Source organism: Pelodiscus sinensis, chromosome 3, assembly GCF_052426305.1.
Source record: "Pelodiscus sinensis isolate ZL-2025 chromosome 3, ASM5242630v1, whole genome shotgun sequence".
NCBI classification, from domain to species: Eukaryota; Metazoa; Chordata; order Testudines; family Trionychidae; genus Pelodiscus; species Pelodiscus sinensis.
The window spans coordinates 62,170,872-62,190,506 of record NC_143054.1 but is presented as its reverse complement, the minus strand read 5'-3'; the positions used below and the strand labels follow the sequence as shown (position 1 = coordinate 62,190,506).

Genomic DNA, 19,635 nt, shown 5'->3' with positions numbered 1-19,635 from the left:
TTACTTTACACTTATCCACATTAAATTTCATTTGCCATTTTGTTGCCCAATCACTCAGTTTGGTGAGATCTTCTTGGAGTCCCTCACAGTCTGCTTCTGTCTTGACTATCCTAAACAGTTTGGTATCATCTGCAAACTTTACTACCTCACTGCTTACCCCTTTCTACAGATCATTTATGAATAAGTTGAAAAGGATTGGTCCCAGGACTGACCCTTGGGGTACACCAGTAGTTATCCCTCTCCAATCTGAAAATTTACCATTTATTCCTACCCTTTGTTTCTTGTCTTTTAACCAGTTCTCAGTCCAAGAAAGGACCTTCCCTCTTATCCCATGGCCATGTAATTTACACAAGAGCCTTTGGTGAGGGACCTTTTCTGAAAATCCAAGTATACTATATCTACTGGATCCCCCTTGTCCGCATGTTTGTTAACCCCTTCAAAGAACTCTAACAGATTAGTAAGACAGGATTTCCCTTTACAGAAACCATCTTGACTTTTGTCCATCAAATTATGTTCTTCTACATGCTTCACAATTTTATTCTTTACTATTGTTTCGACTAATTTGCCTGGTACTGAAGTTAGACTTACCAGTCTGTATTTGCCAGGATCGCCTCTAGAGCCCTTTTTAAATAATGGTGTCATGTTGGCTACCTTCCAGTCATTAGGTACGGAAGCCGATTTAAAGGATAGGTTACAAACCACAGATAATAGCTCAGCAATTTCCCATTTAAGTTCTTTTAGAACCCTTGGATGAATGCCATCCGGTCCCGGAGATTTGTTAACATTAAGTTTTTCTTTTTGTTCCAAAACCTCCTCTAATGATACTTCAATCCGGGACAGTTCCTCAGATTCATCACCCACAAAGGACGGTGCAGATTCAGGAATCTCCCCAATGTCCTCAGCCGTGAAGACTGAAGCAAAGAAATCATTTAGTTTCTCTGCAATGGCTTTATCGTCCTTGATTGCTCCTTTTATAGCTCGATCATCTAGGGGACCCACAGGTTTTTTAGCAGGCTTCCTGCTTCTAATGTACTTAAAAACATTTTGTTATTTCTTTTTGAGTTTTTGGCTAGCTGTTCCTCAAAATCTTTTTTTGCTTTTCTTATTACATTTTTGCACTTGATTTGATAGTGTTTATGTTCCTTTCTATTTATCTCACTAGGATTGGACTTCCACTTCTTAAAAGATACCTTTTTTTCCCTCACTGCTTCTTTTACATGGTGGTTAAGCCACGGTGACTCTTTTTTAGGTCTCTTGCTATGTTTTTTAATTTGGGGTATACATTTAAGTTGGGCCTCTATTATGGTGTCTTTAAAAAGTTTCCATGCAGCTTTCAGGGATTTGGCTCTAGTCACTGTGCCTTTTAATTTCTGTTTAACTAACCTCCTCATTTTTGCGTAATTCCCCTTTTTGAAATTAAATGCCAGGGTGCTGGACTGCTGAGGTGTTCTTCCCACCACAGGAATGTTGAATGTTGTTATATTATGGTCACTATTCCCAAGCGGTCCTGTAATGGTTATATCCTGGACCTGATCCTGCACTCCACTCAGGACTAAATCAAGAATTGCCTCTCCCCTTGTGGGTTCCTGCACTAGCTGCTCCAAGAAGCAGTCATTTAAGCCATTGAGAAATTTTATCTCCGCTTCTCTTCCTGAGGTGACATGTATTCACTCAATATGGGGGTAATTAAAATCCCACATTATTATATAGTTCTTTATTTTGGTAGCCTCTCTAATCTCCCTCAGCATTTCTATGTCAGTATCGCTGTCCTGGTCAGGTGGTGCGTAATAGATTCCTACTGCTAATTTCTCATTATTGGAGCATGGAATTTCTATCCATAGCGATTCTATGGAACATGTTGATTCACTTAATATTTTTATTTCATTTGATTCTACATTATCTTTCACATACAGTGCCTTTCCGCCACCCACCCGGCCTGCTGTATCCTTTCTATATATTTTATATCCCAGTATGATTGTGTCCCACAGATTTTCCTCATTCCACCAGCTCCCCATCTGTAGTCTACACCACAGAGGTCATAGAAGGTTCTTCCTTAGACAAAATAGCAAATGTTTGTGTGGACACAGATTTCAAAACATTTGCTTATATATGCATAATCTGCCTCAGCTAGCAAGACTTTTGATTTTCCTGAGAGCCATCTGGTTTCTTTTCCGTTTGTCCAAACAATGCTGCTGCACTCATCTTGGTTTCCTGGACTCTGACTACGTTATCCCTCTTTATGAGCCTGTTCTCTGGCTCTTCGTCCAACATCACATCCATTTCAAAACCATTGTTCCTTCTTCAGGATTCTGCACAGCATTGTTCCCACAGACTCAGGGGTACAAGGGAGCATCCAAAAATCAGTCTCCTTGTGTTCTTCCTGCTGGGGGTGGGAGGAAGCAACAGGGAGGTGGGAGTTTTGTCATTGACTTCACAGGGGGTAGGATTTCACCCCATCTTTCCTTTTGTCTGAAAAATTCCTTTCACGGCTCACTTTAAAAACTGTAGTAACAATTACAATAGGAGGTTCCCTTTCTGTCCAAAATATAAAATATCATGTGAGTGATATTGCCAGGTTGTTTTATGTATTGCGTTTTTTCCAGTATGTGGTATTGTGGGATATAAAGTGTATTATTTATATGATGCCTAAAATGTGTGGGGAGAGCAAAATTTAAATCCATATAATAACACGCTGATTACATCATGGCATTTGTTGAGAATTAGCACAGATGTCCTGATGAAATTTTCAGTTTGCTCAATTGCTTTCTGTCTACATGAAATTCTTCCTGAATTTGGATAAAGTATTCATTATTCCCTATTCTAAACTTTGTCTCATTAAACAGCTGCTATGTTTCATCCAAAGCGAAAGAGAAGTGATTCTTTTACTCACAGTATTTCGTTTTATAAAGCACTTGAATCATCCTGCTAAATAATATTAAAAGAATTATAATTATTTTAATAACAAAATCTGTTCTTGGTGTGTGTGTGTGTGTGTGTGTGTGTGACTTTTGCAAAAATCTAGAAACTATCATGTGACTATTGGCATTTTCTTTTGTTGTGAAAAGGATAGTCTTAAATACCACACCCCTGCTTTCTTCCTGAAGCTTTAACATTTTGTCTAAATTTAACAGTTAATTGAAGTAAACCTGCTTTGAAGGGAATGTGTTGTTGGCAAATATTTCTACAGCAATGCAGTAGTCACTGTATTGTGCAGGGCCAAAGTTTCATGCTCAAAGTGGCCATTTACATTTATCATGGTACATTAAAGGTCACTGGGGAACTGCTGTGGAAATACTTTCTAGTGCAACTGTCTGATCCTAGGGCCTAGTCCTGGAAAGTGCTGGGCATCTTTAATTTTACTGGTCTGAGAGGGGTAGGAGCAGGGCCTCGGGCAGAAGGTGTAGAGCTGGGGACTAGGCAGCCTTCAGCACGTTCCAGACCATGGTGCTGACCTCCCTAGCCCTCACAGCTGTGTGGAGCACCTGGTGTAGTGCTCTGGTAGGATTGCTTGGTCCCTTTTTAATTTTATTTATTTATTTATGTATTGGTTGGTGTTGCTCGACAACTTTTCCTGCGGCTTTTTGTTTGTTTGTTTTTTGGTTTTTTTGCTCAACAGAATTTTTTCCAGGGGTTTGGTATCTTTTGTGAAGCCATCTGTCAACCCTACACTCTGGGGGTAATTCAAAGGGTTCGTTGCTTCATCCGCTGCTGCTGCCGTAGTAGTAGCAGTGGCAGCCAGGAGCCCCAGACCCCTTTTAAATCACTGTGACCCGGGGCAGTTGCCCCTTTTGTCCTCCCTACCACCCACTGGCGGGTCTGGTCTTAGTGGTTTATCCCTGGATTTTGGGCTTGTCTTATTTGATTATTTTGTTCAATACAGCTCGTTCGTCATAATTATCGTATGGATTGTCCAAATTAGTTAAAGATACTGCATTAGTGCAAGTTCATTTAGCACTGAAATTCTGAAAAACAAACCCATTCCACTTAACTTCAGTTTCAACAAATCCCATTATTGAGACAGACCATGTAGTGGTTCTTCAAATGTCTATATTAAGTCAAAAAGATTAGAACTGTGAATAGTATGGTGTATCAAATAAGTACTATACTTCACACTTCTATCGGGATTTCAGCGCACACTACAAAAGTGAGTATATTTTAGTATTCTTGTTTTACAGATGGGGAAACTGAATACAGAGAGGTCACAGTGAATTCTTTGGCAGATAGCATTATAGAAATAGAGGTTAAGGCCGTGGTGGAATTAGAATTAATATTTACTTCTTTACTTATTTACTATCTGGTCTAAATTCACTAGATAACGTCTTTATTTTAAAATGTAACTTATGTTGCAAATATTTTGGATTGTTTTGACATTTTAATGCATTTAAAACAAAAATACCACAAAGTGCTGTTATTTAAACTGAAATGTTTCGTAAGACCATCAGCTATTAAATTTGGTCCTTAATTTGTATAATCAGAAATACCTGAAGAATTTCCTTCACAAACTTAATTAGGGTTCACCCTGACTGTGAAAATCAAGCAAGCAGCTATGGGAGCTCAGCTGTTTCCCATCTTTTCATTATATCATAAGTAGCTGCTCAAAAGAGCAGATGTGCTGCCCCAGGCTTCAGACTAATTGCACTATCCAATTGCATCATTTATATAAAGAGGAGTTCAAAACCAACACAAATATAACCAAATTAAATTAGGATTTCTTATTCTGAGCTGCTAAACTCATCTGGCATTTTTAGGATCTGTCAAAATGCATTATAAAAATCCTTTTCAGAAAGGAGTATCAGTTGCTATAAATCACTTGGGCCTTAATTCAACAAGGAATATAGGGGCACTTGAATTGCCTGAACGGTGCTATTGCTTTCAGTGAGAATTCTCACATACTTAAGTATGTGAGAATTAGATATTATTGTAGAAGTACTAATAAACTTCAAATAGTCCTTATCTTTTCTAAGAAGATAGAAGACTCTAGTAAAATACATGTAATGAGTAGCCAAACTATCTCTAGTTATTTTTGTACAAAGTAGTCTTGGTCAGAAGTATTAAGAAATAATCAGTTAGACCCGAAGATTTAAATAAAATTGAAACATCAGTACAAAGTATTTCATCTAGAATTATCACTCAAAAGATCCTTTTTACCTCCCACAGCTAATGGACAATGGAAACACCACAACCCATCCTTGTTTGGGATGAGAAAGGAATATCTTAGGTAACAAACATTCGCACTATTCTCCAGTTCTATTCTTCCCCTCTCTTCCCAGTACCACTTCAGGGACCCTTCTCATGAGCATCAGATGCTGTGGGAGTAGTGGAGGGGAAAGGGATTATATCCCTGGTATTTCCCAATCCCCAAAGACAAAGGGAGTCTCAGACTCATTCTTGATCTGTGAGGCATCAAAACATTCGTGAAAAAGTTGAGGTTTCACATGGTCTATCTAAATTCGATCACCCCATCTCTGGATCCAGGAGACAGGTAGGCTGCCTTCTAGTCCGACGATGTTTTCTCAAGTTTGTGGTAATCCACATCTATTACCAATTTATGGTCCTCCCTTTTGATCTGTTAGCTCCTGGCAGCAAATGCCTGGCAGACATAGCAACCTTCCTGTGATGAAGGCAGGCGCAGGTACTCCCATACCTCAGCAACTGGATTCTTATGGGCTGATCCAAGATGTAGGTGGAACTCAATGTCAAACCAGGGATGAAAGAAACTGATATTTCTTACAGGTACTGTCCTATCACAACCTGGGTCCCTGGAAGCTCTTTAAATAGCTCCCTGCGGGGAGCAACCCCTTACTTTCACCACTGACATCAACTTAGTAAGATCCACTTGATGGCAGAGTCTCCCTCTGAACCTATGCAGAGAATAAAGTTTATCAAGGCAGTGTTGGATTTGGGTCATGCCAGATCATTTTTGCCAGAGTCTCAGTTTTGGATAATGACAGATATCATAAAAGGCTAACAGTGCCCCATCATCACAGCAAGGAATTGCTTGAGGCTCCTCAGTCATATGGCCGCGTGTACTTATGTGGGTACAGCATGTGAGACTGAGGATCAAGACTTTCCAGGCCTGCATGGCGTCACCTTATTGTCCAGGGTGGGACAGTCTGGAAAAGTGGTCACTTTCCAAATGTCAGTTGTTGGATCTTTTCACTGATAGTTCAAGCCACAGCAAGTATACATGGGAGTCCCCTTCGAGAAGCCCTAGAATTAGCTGTTCCTGGTTACAGGTGCATCAGCATTGGGGTGAGAAGATGTTTGTACCCAAGGTCTCTGATTGGAAGATGAGCTTTCATTCCACATCATCAAGGAGTTGAGAGCAGTTTGCTTGGTATATCAGACCTTCCACTTGCAAGAGAAATACACAAAGGTGATGATGGGCAACATGACTGTGAGGTTTTATATAAACAGGCATAATCTTCTCTCCTATGCTGGGAAGCCCTTAAGCCATGAGACTGCTGCATAGTCACTCAATTCACCTAGAAGCATCCTACTTCCCAGGTTCTTGGAACGAGTTGGTGGACTATCTCAGCAGGCCCTTTCACAGTCACGAGTGGTCCATTCAAGTGGACATGGTGGACAACATTTTTCAAACTTGGGGAGTTCCCCAAATTGTCTGTTAGCTACAAAAACCAAAAGAAAATGCCTGCAGTTCTGTTTCTTCTGGAAAATACAGGCCCCCTTGTGGATGTGTATCTCCTCACTTGGACAGACCATCTGTTGTATGTTTTCCTGCCTTTCCCATTTGCCCACAAGATTCTGCTCAAGTTCTGCCAGGAGAGGGCTGTGATCATACTGATAGCATCAGCCTGACCCCCTCAGCATTTGTATACCACATTCCTGGAGCTTTCAGTGGACACCCAAATCTTGTTGCCCCTTTTTCTGGAACCTGATCACCCAAGATCATGGCCATCTTCACATCCCAGCCTCAAATCTCTTCACCTCAGTACTTGGAAGCTTCATAGTTAAACCCGATGGAGCTAATGTGCCCTGAAGCCATGAGGGAAGCCCTTCTTGGCTGTAGGAAACCCTCCACCAGGGCTACTTACCTAGCCAAGTGGAAGATTCTCAATCTGGTGTTCTCAAGGATGTGCTCTCCAATGCAGCTTCCTATAACACTCCTCTTAGAATATTCTTGGTATCATCCCTCAAGGTCCAATGGGCTGCCATTTCAGTGTTCCACTTGAGTGGTCAGGTGTTTAGTAGTTTCCTAAAAAGTCTTGATAAATTCTATCCATAGGTTAGATCACCTAACTTGACCTGGGATCCCAGTCTAATCCTTTCCACACTAATGGGATCCCCTTCAGGTCCCAATCTTTCATGGAAGATAGCATTCCCGGTCACCATACCATCAGCTACGACAGTGTCTGAGCTAAGGCTCTAACCCTCCTTACCCTCTTTAAAAACAAACCAAAAAAAGGTGCAACTTGTGCCTCCCCCAGCCCTTTTCCCAAAGGTTGAGTTCAAATTCCATGCCACTCAGGACATTTTTCTCCTGGGCTGTGTCTACACTGGCATGAATTTCCAGAACTGCTTAAAATGGAATATTATTCCGTTTTCAGTTTTTCCGGAAAAGGAGCGTCTACATTGGCAGGCTGCTTTTCCGGAAAAGCCCTTTTTCCGGAAAAGTGTCTGTGGCCAATGTAGACACGCTTTTCCGGAAAATAGCCCCGATCGCCATTTTCGTGATCGGGGCTTTTTTCCGGAAAAGACTACTGGGCTGTCTACACTGTCCCTTTTCTGGAACAGTGTTCTGGAATAAGGACTTATGCCTGAGCGGGAGCAGAATAGTTTTTCCGGAATAGCGGCTGATTTTGTACAGTAAAGCATCGTTGCTTTTCCGGAAATTCAAGGGCCAGTGTAGACAGCTCGCAGCTTATTCCGGAAAAGCGGCTGATTTTCCGGAATAAGTGGCCCAGTGTAGACACAGCCCTGGTCTTTTACCCTAAGCCACATGCTGATAGTCGGGTACAAAGACTACACTTCTTGGACATCCTGTGAGCACTGGCTTTTTATATTGAGTGTGCAAAGCTGTTCCGTAAGTCAAACCACTTGTTTATTGCAGTTGCAGTTAAAATGAAAGGCTCCCCTGTGTTGTCCCAAGGAATCTTGCCATGGACCATATCCTGTATGAGAGCATGCTAAGATCTAGCAAAAATACTGGCCTATGCACTTTTTTTTTTTAAATACAGACTCTGGGTTGAATGGGAGTTGGGATGGCAAATTAGCTTCAAAACAGTTTTGAGGTAGGGTAGTTGGTGGGAACTAACAACCTTAATAACTTGTGAGAGAAGGAGTAGGATCACTTCTACATCTTGTATTGGTGCAAAGTAAAATGCTTCTGGATGATAGGGTTGTTGACTGATAGATAAAAAGTGGGAAGCAGTTCCAATGTGGCTATGCTTTTGATTATGCTGCTCCTTTAGAATAGTTATCCTGAAGCATTAAAAACTTTTCCTGTTCCAAAAGTGCCTTTGATCTAAGGAAGTAGTCAAATAAGATTCTAGAATTGAATGTGACTCTCTAAAAGCCTATTAAGCAACCCCTTGTTCCTTCAGGAGATAATCCAAAAGAATGACTGGTAGCAAGACCAATTTATGTCCAGTTTTTTTCAAAGTTCTAAAAATAATCATAAGTCTTATTTCTTGTGTAGAATCAACTTTTTAAAAAACTCTTAGCATTTTAAGAGCATAATACTATGGAAGTGCTAGTAGTGTTTTTGCTGTGGATAAAGAGACAGTATCATACAGCCCCTAGAATTCTTTCACAGAATGGGAAAATGTTATCAGGAGAATTATTTAACTGTCTGGAATTAATATTTCAGACACCTAAATATAAGTAGGTTATAAGGTTTATAACTGGACAAACAGAATACATTTGATAGAATACTATTGTCTAAATCAGTGGTCCCCAACCTTTACGGGCTCCTGGGCGCCCGGGGGCGGGGCCACACACGCGCCGGGCGCCCGGGGGCGGGCCTGCGCGTCCTGGGCCACGCCAGGGCCGGGGCCGCCCGAGCCCCTTGTGCCATGGGCCCGGGGCTGGCGCCACCGCCCGAGCTGCGTGCCTGGGGCTGGCACTGGCGCCGCGTGCCCGCATGTGCCCCGGGGCTGGGGCCTCCCAAGCGCCGCGCACCAGGCGCCGGTGAGTGTCGCGCGCCTGGGGCCGGCGCTTCCAGTGCGCCGGGGGGCGGGGCCAGCCCGGGTTGTCGGCGGGCACCAACAAATGCCCCAGCAGGCGCCATGGCGCCCGCGGGCACCGCGTTGGGGACCACTGGTCTAAATTATGTTACAAAAAGGAGTAGCGTTACAAATGGAGTCTCTTGGCAACCATACGTTTTCCTAATAGCCAGTGCCTTCTATAAGATATAGTCCAGATAAGTGGTGGTGGTGGTGGTGATGGTGAAATAACATAATCCGTATCTACACTGCAGGCAATTATTTTGACATAATGTGGAAATAATGTCAAGCTGGAGGACTTCTTACTCCGACTCCTGTAACCCTCATTTTATGAGGAGTAAGGGAAGTAGGAAGAAGAGTGTTCTCACTCAGACTTCCTGCTGGGTAATATAGTGCCAAAAGTGCCAATTAACATAGTTCAAGTTGTGTTGCTTATTTCTGCTTTAGCCCTACTGTGTAGACATGCCCTTAATGATTATTTATTTCAGTTATCACTGAGAACACTACCAAGAAATTTTGCCACCATAATCCCAAGATTCTCAGATAGAAGCACTTTAAAAAGTGAGTGTCACAATTAGATCAGGTCTACCTTTTCTGTTTTGTATAATTGAATTTAGCTGTCCATAAACCCTAGCCCAAATCTAAGGAATATAGCTGCCAATGGTCCAAGTATATATTAAATACTTTCTATAGCAGGACTCATTTACCATAAATCATGGAATTTTTGATAAAGGTCTAAAATGAAGTGGGCTGAGAGAGAGATGAGAGTCGTAAAAAAACTTCACATGACAGAGAAAAGTGTGTGTGTGTGTGTGTGTGTGTGTGTGTGTGTGTGTTTGATAATTTTATATATAGTAAATATCGTATAGCTTTCTGCTTAATAACAAATAACTTTTGTGAGTTGGTTCCAGGATCCCAGAGTATTATTAGCCTTAGGTTGTTACCAATCTGCCTACCCCTTGTATTCTGTGGAGTCATAAAAAGTCAAGTCAGAGAATAAATCATGATAAACAACTCCAGTTTCTTTTTTCATCTGTATTCTGTAATGATTTACTTTTTTGAATGTACTGACCAACAGAATTATCTTTTAAACATTGGCCTCTAATTAACAATCCAGATAGGTCCAGCTTTTCCCATAAAATCTGAAGATATTTACAGTAAGGATTATCGTCAGTGGAGTTCCTTCAGCTCTGGCTAATTGTAATATGGTTGTAAATGTGTGTTTTCTATAGAGATAAATATAATCCCAACAATTTTTGCTTTTGTTTTTATCTTGCGGTTTTGTTCAGTATAGTTTGCCTAGGACAACTAAGTTTTAAAGGAAAATTGCTCCTTATAGTTAAATGTTTTAATGGACAAGCTAGTGTGTATGTGTACCACTTTTTTTTAAATAAAATTAGACCTGCTTGACTCTATATCTTGGGTCTATATAGCTAACAACAAAAGAAGATTCTCCATTAACTCAGGCCGTTGGGATATGTGCTTTTGATTTTGCCTTGCTATTCAGTGTAGACAGTGACATAGTACTGATGTCAGGCAATAATCATATAATTATGGCTAAGGCATTTTAGTATGTGTGATCACAAAGTAGATTAAACTGATTTTAAAGACAGCTTTTTCATACATTTCTTCTTGCTATTACAAGTAGAGCTATGGTTAAGTGTCTTAGCTGTGCATATCCCCTTCAAGATTTGGGGCAGGTCATGGGGGTTAGTGTTAGCCTTAAGTTTGAAACTCCTATGTTTGTATCTCTTGCTGTTTCTTTATAGCTAGCCAATTAGCCCATCATAAGACGAGATTTTCAGGTCTCTCCTCCCCCATGTCGGTCTTCTCTCCTTAGCCTCCGGTCTCTCGCTCGGTCTCTTTCTCTCTCTCTCGTTCTCCTACTTCTTCCCCCGCTCTCTCTTTCAGCTCTCCTCCGCCTTCTGCCTCTCTCTCCATCTCTCTCTTTCTCTTCTCCCCCTCCTGCCTCTCACTCTCTCTCCGCTCTCCTCTGTCTCCGTCGGGGGTGCATGCTCGTCCAGGCCCCACCCCATGGGCGTGTACGTCACCACCCCGCCTCCGTTCGCCTCCCGCCGTGGTGCTCGGCTGACTTCTGCGCCGCTTAGCCAGGCCGCCGCATGGGAGCAAGCGGCGCAAACGGCCTGTCTCTCTCTGTTCTCCTCCTACTTCCTCGCCCTCTCTCTCTCCCAGCTCTCGTCCGCCTCCTGCCTCTCTCTCCATCTCTCTCTTTCTTTCTTTCTCCCCCTCCCACCTCTCACTCTGTGTTTCTCTTCTTCTCCTCCTGCTGCATGTCTCTCATTCTCTCTCTCTCGCTGTCCTCTGCCTCCTCCGTTCTCCTCTCTGTCTTCTCCGCGTCCTCTGTGTCTGCTCCTTTTTCCTCCTTTTGAATCCGGCGCCCTTTCCTGACATCAGAGACGCACGCTCATCCACACCCTGCCCCCTGGCTGTTCCCTCTGGGTGGCTCTGTTGCCTCCTGCCAAAGTGCTCAGCTGATCTTTGCGGCGCTCAGCACAAGCAGCCATTTGGTCCCTGCGCTCCCCATGCAGCTCCTCCATGCTACAGGGGGAGTGCGGACCCCAAACAGCTGCTTGCACCACTTGCCTCTGCGCAGTGGCCTGGCTGAGCGGCACAGAAGTCAGCCGAGCACCATGGCGGGAGGCGATAACGCCACTCAGAGGGAATAGCTAGCATTTCAGTGTTCGAGTCCCAGACATTGGGCTACTATATATATGATAGCTGTGTATTTGTTTACATTTAAGTTATTGATAGTACTCTCTGCCTTAATTCCATTTTATAGCGTGTTATGTATGTGGGGAGGTTGTTTTATTTTGTTCTTAGTTTGGTTTGTGTTTTTTCTCTAGGAGTTTTCTTGGTTTAAAAAAAAATATTTAAAATGTCTCGCATGATATGGGGAGCCTCCTGGGCAAGATGGGGGCCAGTTCCAGGCTCCCAGAAGAGGCAGGACCCCAGAAGAAGTGATAGTGCTGAGGCAGCCATCCTTTCGCGCCACCCAGACTGCAGTGTATCTCCCCGTCCACCTCCCTTCCCTCCCAGTACTCAGCACCACTTGGAAGGTGCTACCTAGGGCTCTACTACCAATTTAAAAGGCCCGGGGCTATGGCTGCCGCAACAGCTGGGTACCCTGGGCCCTTTTGAATGGTTGGGCCTCAAGGAAGTCCACCTCCCCCCATCTCTCCCCCCACACACCCCATTGGCAGGCCTGCACATAATCACTAAATAAGAAATCCAGAAAGAATACTACTGTGTAGTATTGTCTGATTATTTTAAGATACATTTGTGACACTCCTGACACCCAAGTATTCATCACTGTCATTTAATTAGGATATGTTTTGTACTAACTATGTCTTCTGACCAATCATTCCATAAAAAGGACAAGTAATGTTAATGGCTTACTGAGGAAATACAAAAAGCACAAGGATTTTCTTGGGAGGTATGAGTAACAGAAACCTCTCTGAAAGCACACTATACAGTGGGAACCATTTGACCCAGGTCACAATCAAAGAGGTTTCCACCAATTGGGGAGTAGTTATAAAAGGGGGACGATGACATCCTGAGGGGGGGACCTTACTGTCCTTACACCACCACACCTGGAACCATCTTAGGAGCATAGACTTGAATTGTGGTAAGTGAGGAAGTCAGACACCGGAAAGAATCACAAGGAGGAACGAGCAACAAAGGAGGACTACTGATTCAGATGGAGAAGGTGGGGCGATCAACTGGTTATCTAAGGTGTTTGTACACAAATGCGAGAAGCCTGAGAAACAAACAGGAAGAATTAGAAGCTCTGGCCCAGTCGAAGAACTATGATTTGATTAGAATAACGGAGACTTGGTGGGATGACTTGCATGACTGGAGCACTGTCATGGAAGGGTATAAATTGTTCAGGAAGAACAGGCCGGGGAGAAAAGGAGGAGGAGTTGCATTGTATGTAAGAGAACAATATGATTGCTCGGAGGTCCAGTATTTAGAGGGAGAAAAGACCTTTAAGAGTCTATGGGTTAAGTTTAGAGGTGGAAGCAACAGGGGTGATGTTGTGGTTGGTGTCTGCTATAGACCACCGGATCAGGTGGATGAGGTAGATGAAGTTGTTTTTTGACAAATGAGAGAAGCTTCCAGATCGCAGGGCCTGGTTCTCATGGGGGAATTTAATCACCCTGACATCTGATGGAAGACCAATACAGCAGTACACAGACAATCCAGGAAGTTTTTGGAGAATGTTGGGGATAACTTCTTGACACAGGTGCTGAAGGAACTGACCAGGGGCCATGCACAGCTTGACCTGCTACTCACAAACAGGGAGGAACTAGTAGGGGAAGTAGAAGTGGGTGACAACCTGGTAAGCATGAGATGGTAGATTTCAGGATCTTGACCGAAGGAAGAAAGGAGAGTAGCAAAATACATACCCTGGACTTCAGAAGAGCAGACTTTGACTCCCTCAGAGAACTGATGGGCAGGATTCACTGGGATGTTTACGTGAAGGGGAAAGGAGTCCAGGAGAGCTGGCAGTATTTTAAAGAAGCCTTATTAAAGGCACAGGAAGAAACTATCCCAATGCGCAGCAAGAAAGCAAATATGGTAGGTGACCAGATTGGCTTACCAGGGACATCCTTGGTTAGCTTAAACTCAAAAAGGAAGCTTACAAGAAGTGTAAACTTGGACAGATGACCAGAGAGGAGTATAAATATATTGCTCAAGAATGCAGGGGAGTTATCAGGAAGGTGAAAGAGCAATTGGAATTACAGCTAGCAAGGGATATGAAGGATAACAAGAGAGGTTTCTACAGGCAAGTTAGCAATAAGAGGGTGATCAGAGAGGGTGTGGGGCACTTACTGGATGAGGGAGGTAACCTAGTGGCAGATGATGTGGGAAAAGCTGAAGTACTCAATGCTTTCTTTGCCTCTGTCTTCACGGATAAGGTCAGCTCCCAGACAAATGCACTAGGCAACGCAGTATGGGAAGGAGGTAGACAGCCTTTGGTGGGGAAAGAACAAGTTAGGAACAATTTAGAAAAGCTAAACATACATAAATCCATGGGCCCAGATTTAATGCATCCGAGGTTACTGAGGGAGTTGGCAAATGTTCTTGTGGAGCCTTTGGCCGTTATCTTCAAAAACTCGTGGAGATCAGGAGAGATCCCGGATGATTGGAAAAAGGCAAATGTAGTGCCCATCTTTTAAAAAAGGAAGAAGGACAATCCAGAGAACTATAGACCAGTCAGCCTTACCTCAGTCCCTAGAAAAATCATGGAGGGGATGCTCAAGGAATCCATTTTGAAGCACTTGGAAGAAGGGAAAGTGATCAGCAATAATCATCATGGATTCACGAAGGGCAAATCGTACCTGACCAATCTGATTAGCTTCTATGATGAGGTAACTGGCTTTGTGGGTATGGGGAAGTCAGTGGATGTGATATACCTTGACTTTAGCAAAGGTTTTGATACGGTCTCCCACAATATTCTTGCCAGCAAGTTAAGGGAATGTGGATTAGATAAATAGACTGTAAGATGGATAGAAAGCTGGCTAGACTGTTGGGCCCAATGGGTAGTGATCAACAGCTTGATGTCAGGTTGGCGGTCGGTTTCTAGCGGAGTGCCCCAAGAATCTGTTCTTGGACCAGCTTTGTTCAACATCTTTATTAATCACCTGGATGAGGGGATGGATTGCACCCTCAGCAAGTTTGCAGATCACACTGTTAGCTGATGGTCAGGGCAGTGTACGTGTGTGTGTGTGTGTTACCGAGGAAAGGTTTAACGTCCGTGCCTTTACTGCTAGGACCGGGGTCCCATCGTGGAGGGCAGCCAACAGGCTGACAGACACCCCAGAATTTATAGGGAGAGCTTATTACATCTTAGATTTCAGCTGCTAGGATACAGGATCCCTTCGCAGTGGGCAGTCTAAGGAAGACTGAGAGATGCCCCAACGGATCTGTCACCTGGGAGTGACACGATCCAAAACGCCCAAGCTCTTCCTATACCTGTCCCTTATGACTGGCTGAAGTTCTTTTAAATTGCGCTTGGTTCTGTTACAGCAACTAAAGGAGTCAGGCTAAAGCTTAAACAGTTACAGGTTTATTAAAAAAGCTTATAAATCATATGGTTACAATGGCTATTGCTCTCTTTCTTAACTGCTAGCAAATACAGATCTTATGGTTACTATGGCTATTGCTCTATTTCTTAACTGCTAGCAAATATAGATCGTAAAAATGGTTACAAAGAAAATAAAGATAGAAAATAGAAATAATGGTACCAAGTGACAGCTTAATCTTTAAAGAGCTCTAAGTCTATGTGTACACTTAAGACAAAGGACCACATCCAGGTACAATTTTTACCCCCTTCTGTGCCTCTCGACTCAAGCGGGTCAAGCCAGGGCCGGTCCCTCAATTCCTAGGAAAGACGAATACGAGGTGGGCGTCCCCGTAGAAGCTCGGGAGGTCAAACACCTAACCCGACCAGCAGATAGATGGTAGATTGACACTCAGAGTAAATGTGCTGCTGGACCCATCTTTATACCCCTGGGGGCCCGTATCCTCTTTCTTATCTGAGATGCCGAATTGTATTGGTCTGTCTTTGTGACGCCAGTTCTTACAAGCAAGTTTCAAGTTAATTTACACTTGCAAGAGAGAGAACTAAATTGTGAGTACTGGACATTTTTTTTTACTGGGCGAGAGATTCCTCCCCCCGCGGACGGCTGTGTGTTTGTATCAATATGGGTTTCAGTCAAGGGCACTCCTTGGCAGCTTCTTGGTCAGCAATTGGCGTATCTCTGTTTATTGCCATTCAGGGTCACTGAGCCTGCATATCCGGGCCTTCTGTTCAAGGCTGTTACTGCTCTGTGTGCCCTGCATGCTCCAGGCAAGCAAAAATGGATGTTACAGGGGGGTTCCTGTCTGGCTACAGACACTAAGCTGGGGGAAAAGTAGGTACGCTGGAGGGCAGGGATAGGATCCAAAGTGATATGAACAGATTAGAGGATTGGGCCAAAAGAAAGCTGATGAGGTTCAACAAGGACAAGTGTAGAGTCCTGCACTTGGGATGGAAGAATCCCAAGCATTGTTACAGACTGGGGACTGAATGGCTTAGTAGCAGTTCTGCAGAAAAGGACCTGGGGATTACAGTAGATGAGAAGCTAGATATGAGTCAACATCATGCCCTTGTAGCCAAGAAGGCTAATGGCATATTAGGGTGCATTAGGAGGAGCATTGCCAGCAGATCCAGAGAAGTGATTATTTCCATAATATGTCGGATGATACAGACTCTACTGCAGAGAGCAACGGAACAGCTGATGCCGCTCCTGCCTGGATGCTTCCACATCTATTGCTCTCTACAATAGAGTCTGTATCATCCGACATATTTGATAATCCAACCATGTGTTGGTCCCGTTTAGGTCGGATGATAGGGACTCTACTGTACTGCTTTAAGTACAAAATGAAACTCAATTTTTAACTATAGAACTATGGCCATTATCTCTAATTTTTTTAAACAATTTTAATAATTGTTGACACCTGTATCTGAATTTCCTTCATATCTGCTCATTTCTCTTTAATACAAGATAACTGGAATTGAGCACAATATTCTGAGGACGTCCTCCTGATTTTCATAATGGTATTAAAATATAGTCTGTGTTATTTTGTAGTTTTCTAAGTCCTGTTTTTTTCTTTACTTGACTACTGTTGCAACATTGACCTTTTCAGAATGTGTTGTGTGCGCAACCTAGGCCTTTTATCCTGAACAATTAATTAATTTAGAACCCAATAAGATGTGTGAATAGTTCAAAATCTTCTTTCTAATTAAAGTATATGAATACAATATAAAACAGAAACTTATAGCATTTTGTATAGTTTTTATTATACTCTTATGCAAAATCTATCTTCAGAGCTAACATTTTTATACATGCAATATTGCATTGTTTCCTATTTTAAATATATATCTCCTTTGTATTTCTAGATATGGCATGAATTGCCTTATTCAGTTTGAGGATTTTGCTAATGCCAATGCATTCCGCCTCCTGAATAAGTATCGTAACAAGTACTGCACTTTCAATGATGACATTCAAGGTAACAAAATACTGTCGAATTACTCTATTTGATTGCTTTTGTAAGATAGGAAAAATTAGAGTTTTATTAGTTCATAATTATTGTACCAGAGACAAAAAGACTTTCCTGGATTATTGTATGCTACCTCAGACTATTCATTATCAGCCACACTTTGTCAAGGCATATGAAATACTTAAAGTGAAACAGGCTGCAAACCCAGGAAATTAAATGTCTAAAAAGTTTATTGGGTTGCTGAGGAGTGCACAATTTTACCACTGACAGGGGCAAAATCTCCACCTATTGATTTCTTTCCCCATTAGCCTGCCTCCTGGAGAAGAGCTGTTGACTTTTGTCCACGGCAAATATTTTGAAGTCTGTGATAATTTTTCAAAAAATTGAATGACATCCAAAGATGTAATTAGGAGGCATTCATCATACTGTGTGCAGTGGGAGAAATTCTTCTTTTTTTCCTCAAAGTACATTTAACGCAGGCTGTAGATTTGAATGATTCTGACTCTGGAAGTACTCTCAACTGGAGGGAATTTCAGGAAGCAGGATATTTCCCTGCTGCCAGTGGCTAATAGCTCTGGTTTTCCCTGTAAGAAATCTTGAAGTACCCATTATAATGCATCTGTAGACCCAATTACTTGAAAGATGAAAATTTTCAGGTAAGCATGGAACATTTTTCTTGTTTATTTTGTTAGAAATATACAGATTGAAATTAATTTGATTCCTGGAAAGGGTAGATTCTTAACTGCCCTGAGAACTTTTGCACAAGATAGGTGTGTTAATGAGAGGGCTTCTTAAAGAGCCAGAGTTGATTTCTTATGTCAGGCTCCCTTCTTAGCTACCGTTAGGCACTGGAATTCCCTCACTTCCCTCCTTCATGCCTTCCATTCAGGAATTGAATTCCCCATCCCCAAGATCATGCTTTTTATTTTTCTTCATTGGGGATTGAGAGAGGAGAGGGGAGCTCTTTTCTCTATCCTATGTCTTCTCCACCCTCTAGTTGGAAAGAATGAAGAGTTTAGATGTGCTTGCTGTAAGTTTGCCTCATACAAAATAACCTAGGTTTGTTAACTTTCAAGACATACTGTAGAGCTCATTTGTTCATCTGGACTTCTAGGAGAAATAGAGAGAAAGAGATACAGGTCAATGTTCAGGGCTGCTAATATTTATTTATGTATTGTTGCTTAGCAGAAGTGAGAGCTGCTTGTAATGTATATGTTTTTGTAATTATTGAATAGTTGAGATCACTTAAAGCCATGGGCACTTTTTAATTGCTTCTAAGTCGAAATGAAATAAAATAAATAAAAATAAACAATTATTCTCACTTTGTTTCATCCTCCTATTGTATTTTGTTGTAAACTAGATTGCAAACTCTTTGGCTCAGGGACAGTCATTTTAGTACATATTTCTACAGTGCCTAAAACCAGGTTAGCTAGTTAAGACTCACTAAATTGAACTCAAAGGGTGTCCTCACCATCAGCTAGTACTCCTACCCTTGCAAGGAGTAAGAGAAGCCAACAGAAGCATTTTATCTCATTGGCCTTCTGCTGTGGGGATGGTGCCAAGCTCAGCTTAAGGTAAGCTGACTCTCGCATGCAGTTTAAGGTCAATTGAATACTTTAAGCCAACCTTCTGGGTCTAGTGTAGATCAGGCCTGAAATCAACTCTTCATGGGAAGACTCCGCTAGGGAATTGTCTAGCACTCAAGTATGCATCCCCTCTGTATGCAAACTCAAAATTGAGTTGCTTTGCGCTGCACAGAGAACTGTTCAATGTAAACTCATGAAATTTGCACCATTGCTCAATGTGGAGGAGGATATGCTTAGCTTCCCCCCCTCCAGCTGTGAATTTTACAAATTGATATTAGAGAAAACAAAAATAATGTATTTAAAATTTTATATGATTATAAGGGATAGCAAAAACAGGTCAAAGCAGATTAATGTGCAAATAAAACAAGCTCACAAACTAAGATTACTACACAAAGGAAACTGGTAGAAGTAGTAAATTTTTCACCTTCAATATTGTTTTAGGTATTTCTTTCACAGGCAAAACACCTTTTCCAACCTGAGCTCAGCTCTTCTTCCCCACACTCCTATTTGTCTTGTTTTCTTAGATGTTTCCAGCAGTCATCCTAGTCAGGGATTCAGTGGAAAAAGAATCTAAATTTCCTGCCTTAAGTAGGATTTACATATGGTGGGAATTCTTTATTTCCTACTTTGATCCCCACCTTCCTATTAGTGGGAAAATGCTAGTAATTCAACATGGAGTTCAGTGCCAAGTCACTTGATAACATGACTCTACAATGTCAAAGCAGCTATGAGTCAAGGTTGCTTGCAGCATTTCAAGAGGCTTCTTAGGATGGTGGGAAGATCAACATCTTCAAAGT

At 42.2% G+C, this 19,635-nt stretch overlaps 1 protein-coding gene across 1 annotated transcript in view; it reads left to right on the top strand.

Moving 5' to 3' along the window:
* Positions 1-19,635, top strand: part of ME1 (malic enzyme 1) — a 227,456-nt gene that overhangs the window by 169,839 nt on the left and 37,982 nt on the right. The window contains exon 7 of the mRNA XM_075923820.2: positions 17,152-17,261. Coding sequence (XP_075779935.2) covers positions 17,152-17,261 — 110 coding nt within the window. The remainder of the gene's footprint in view (positions 1-17,151; positions 17,262-19,635) is intronic.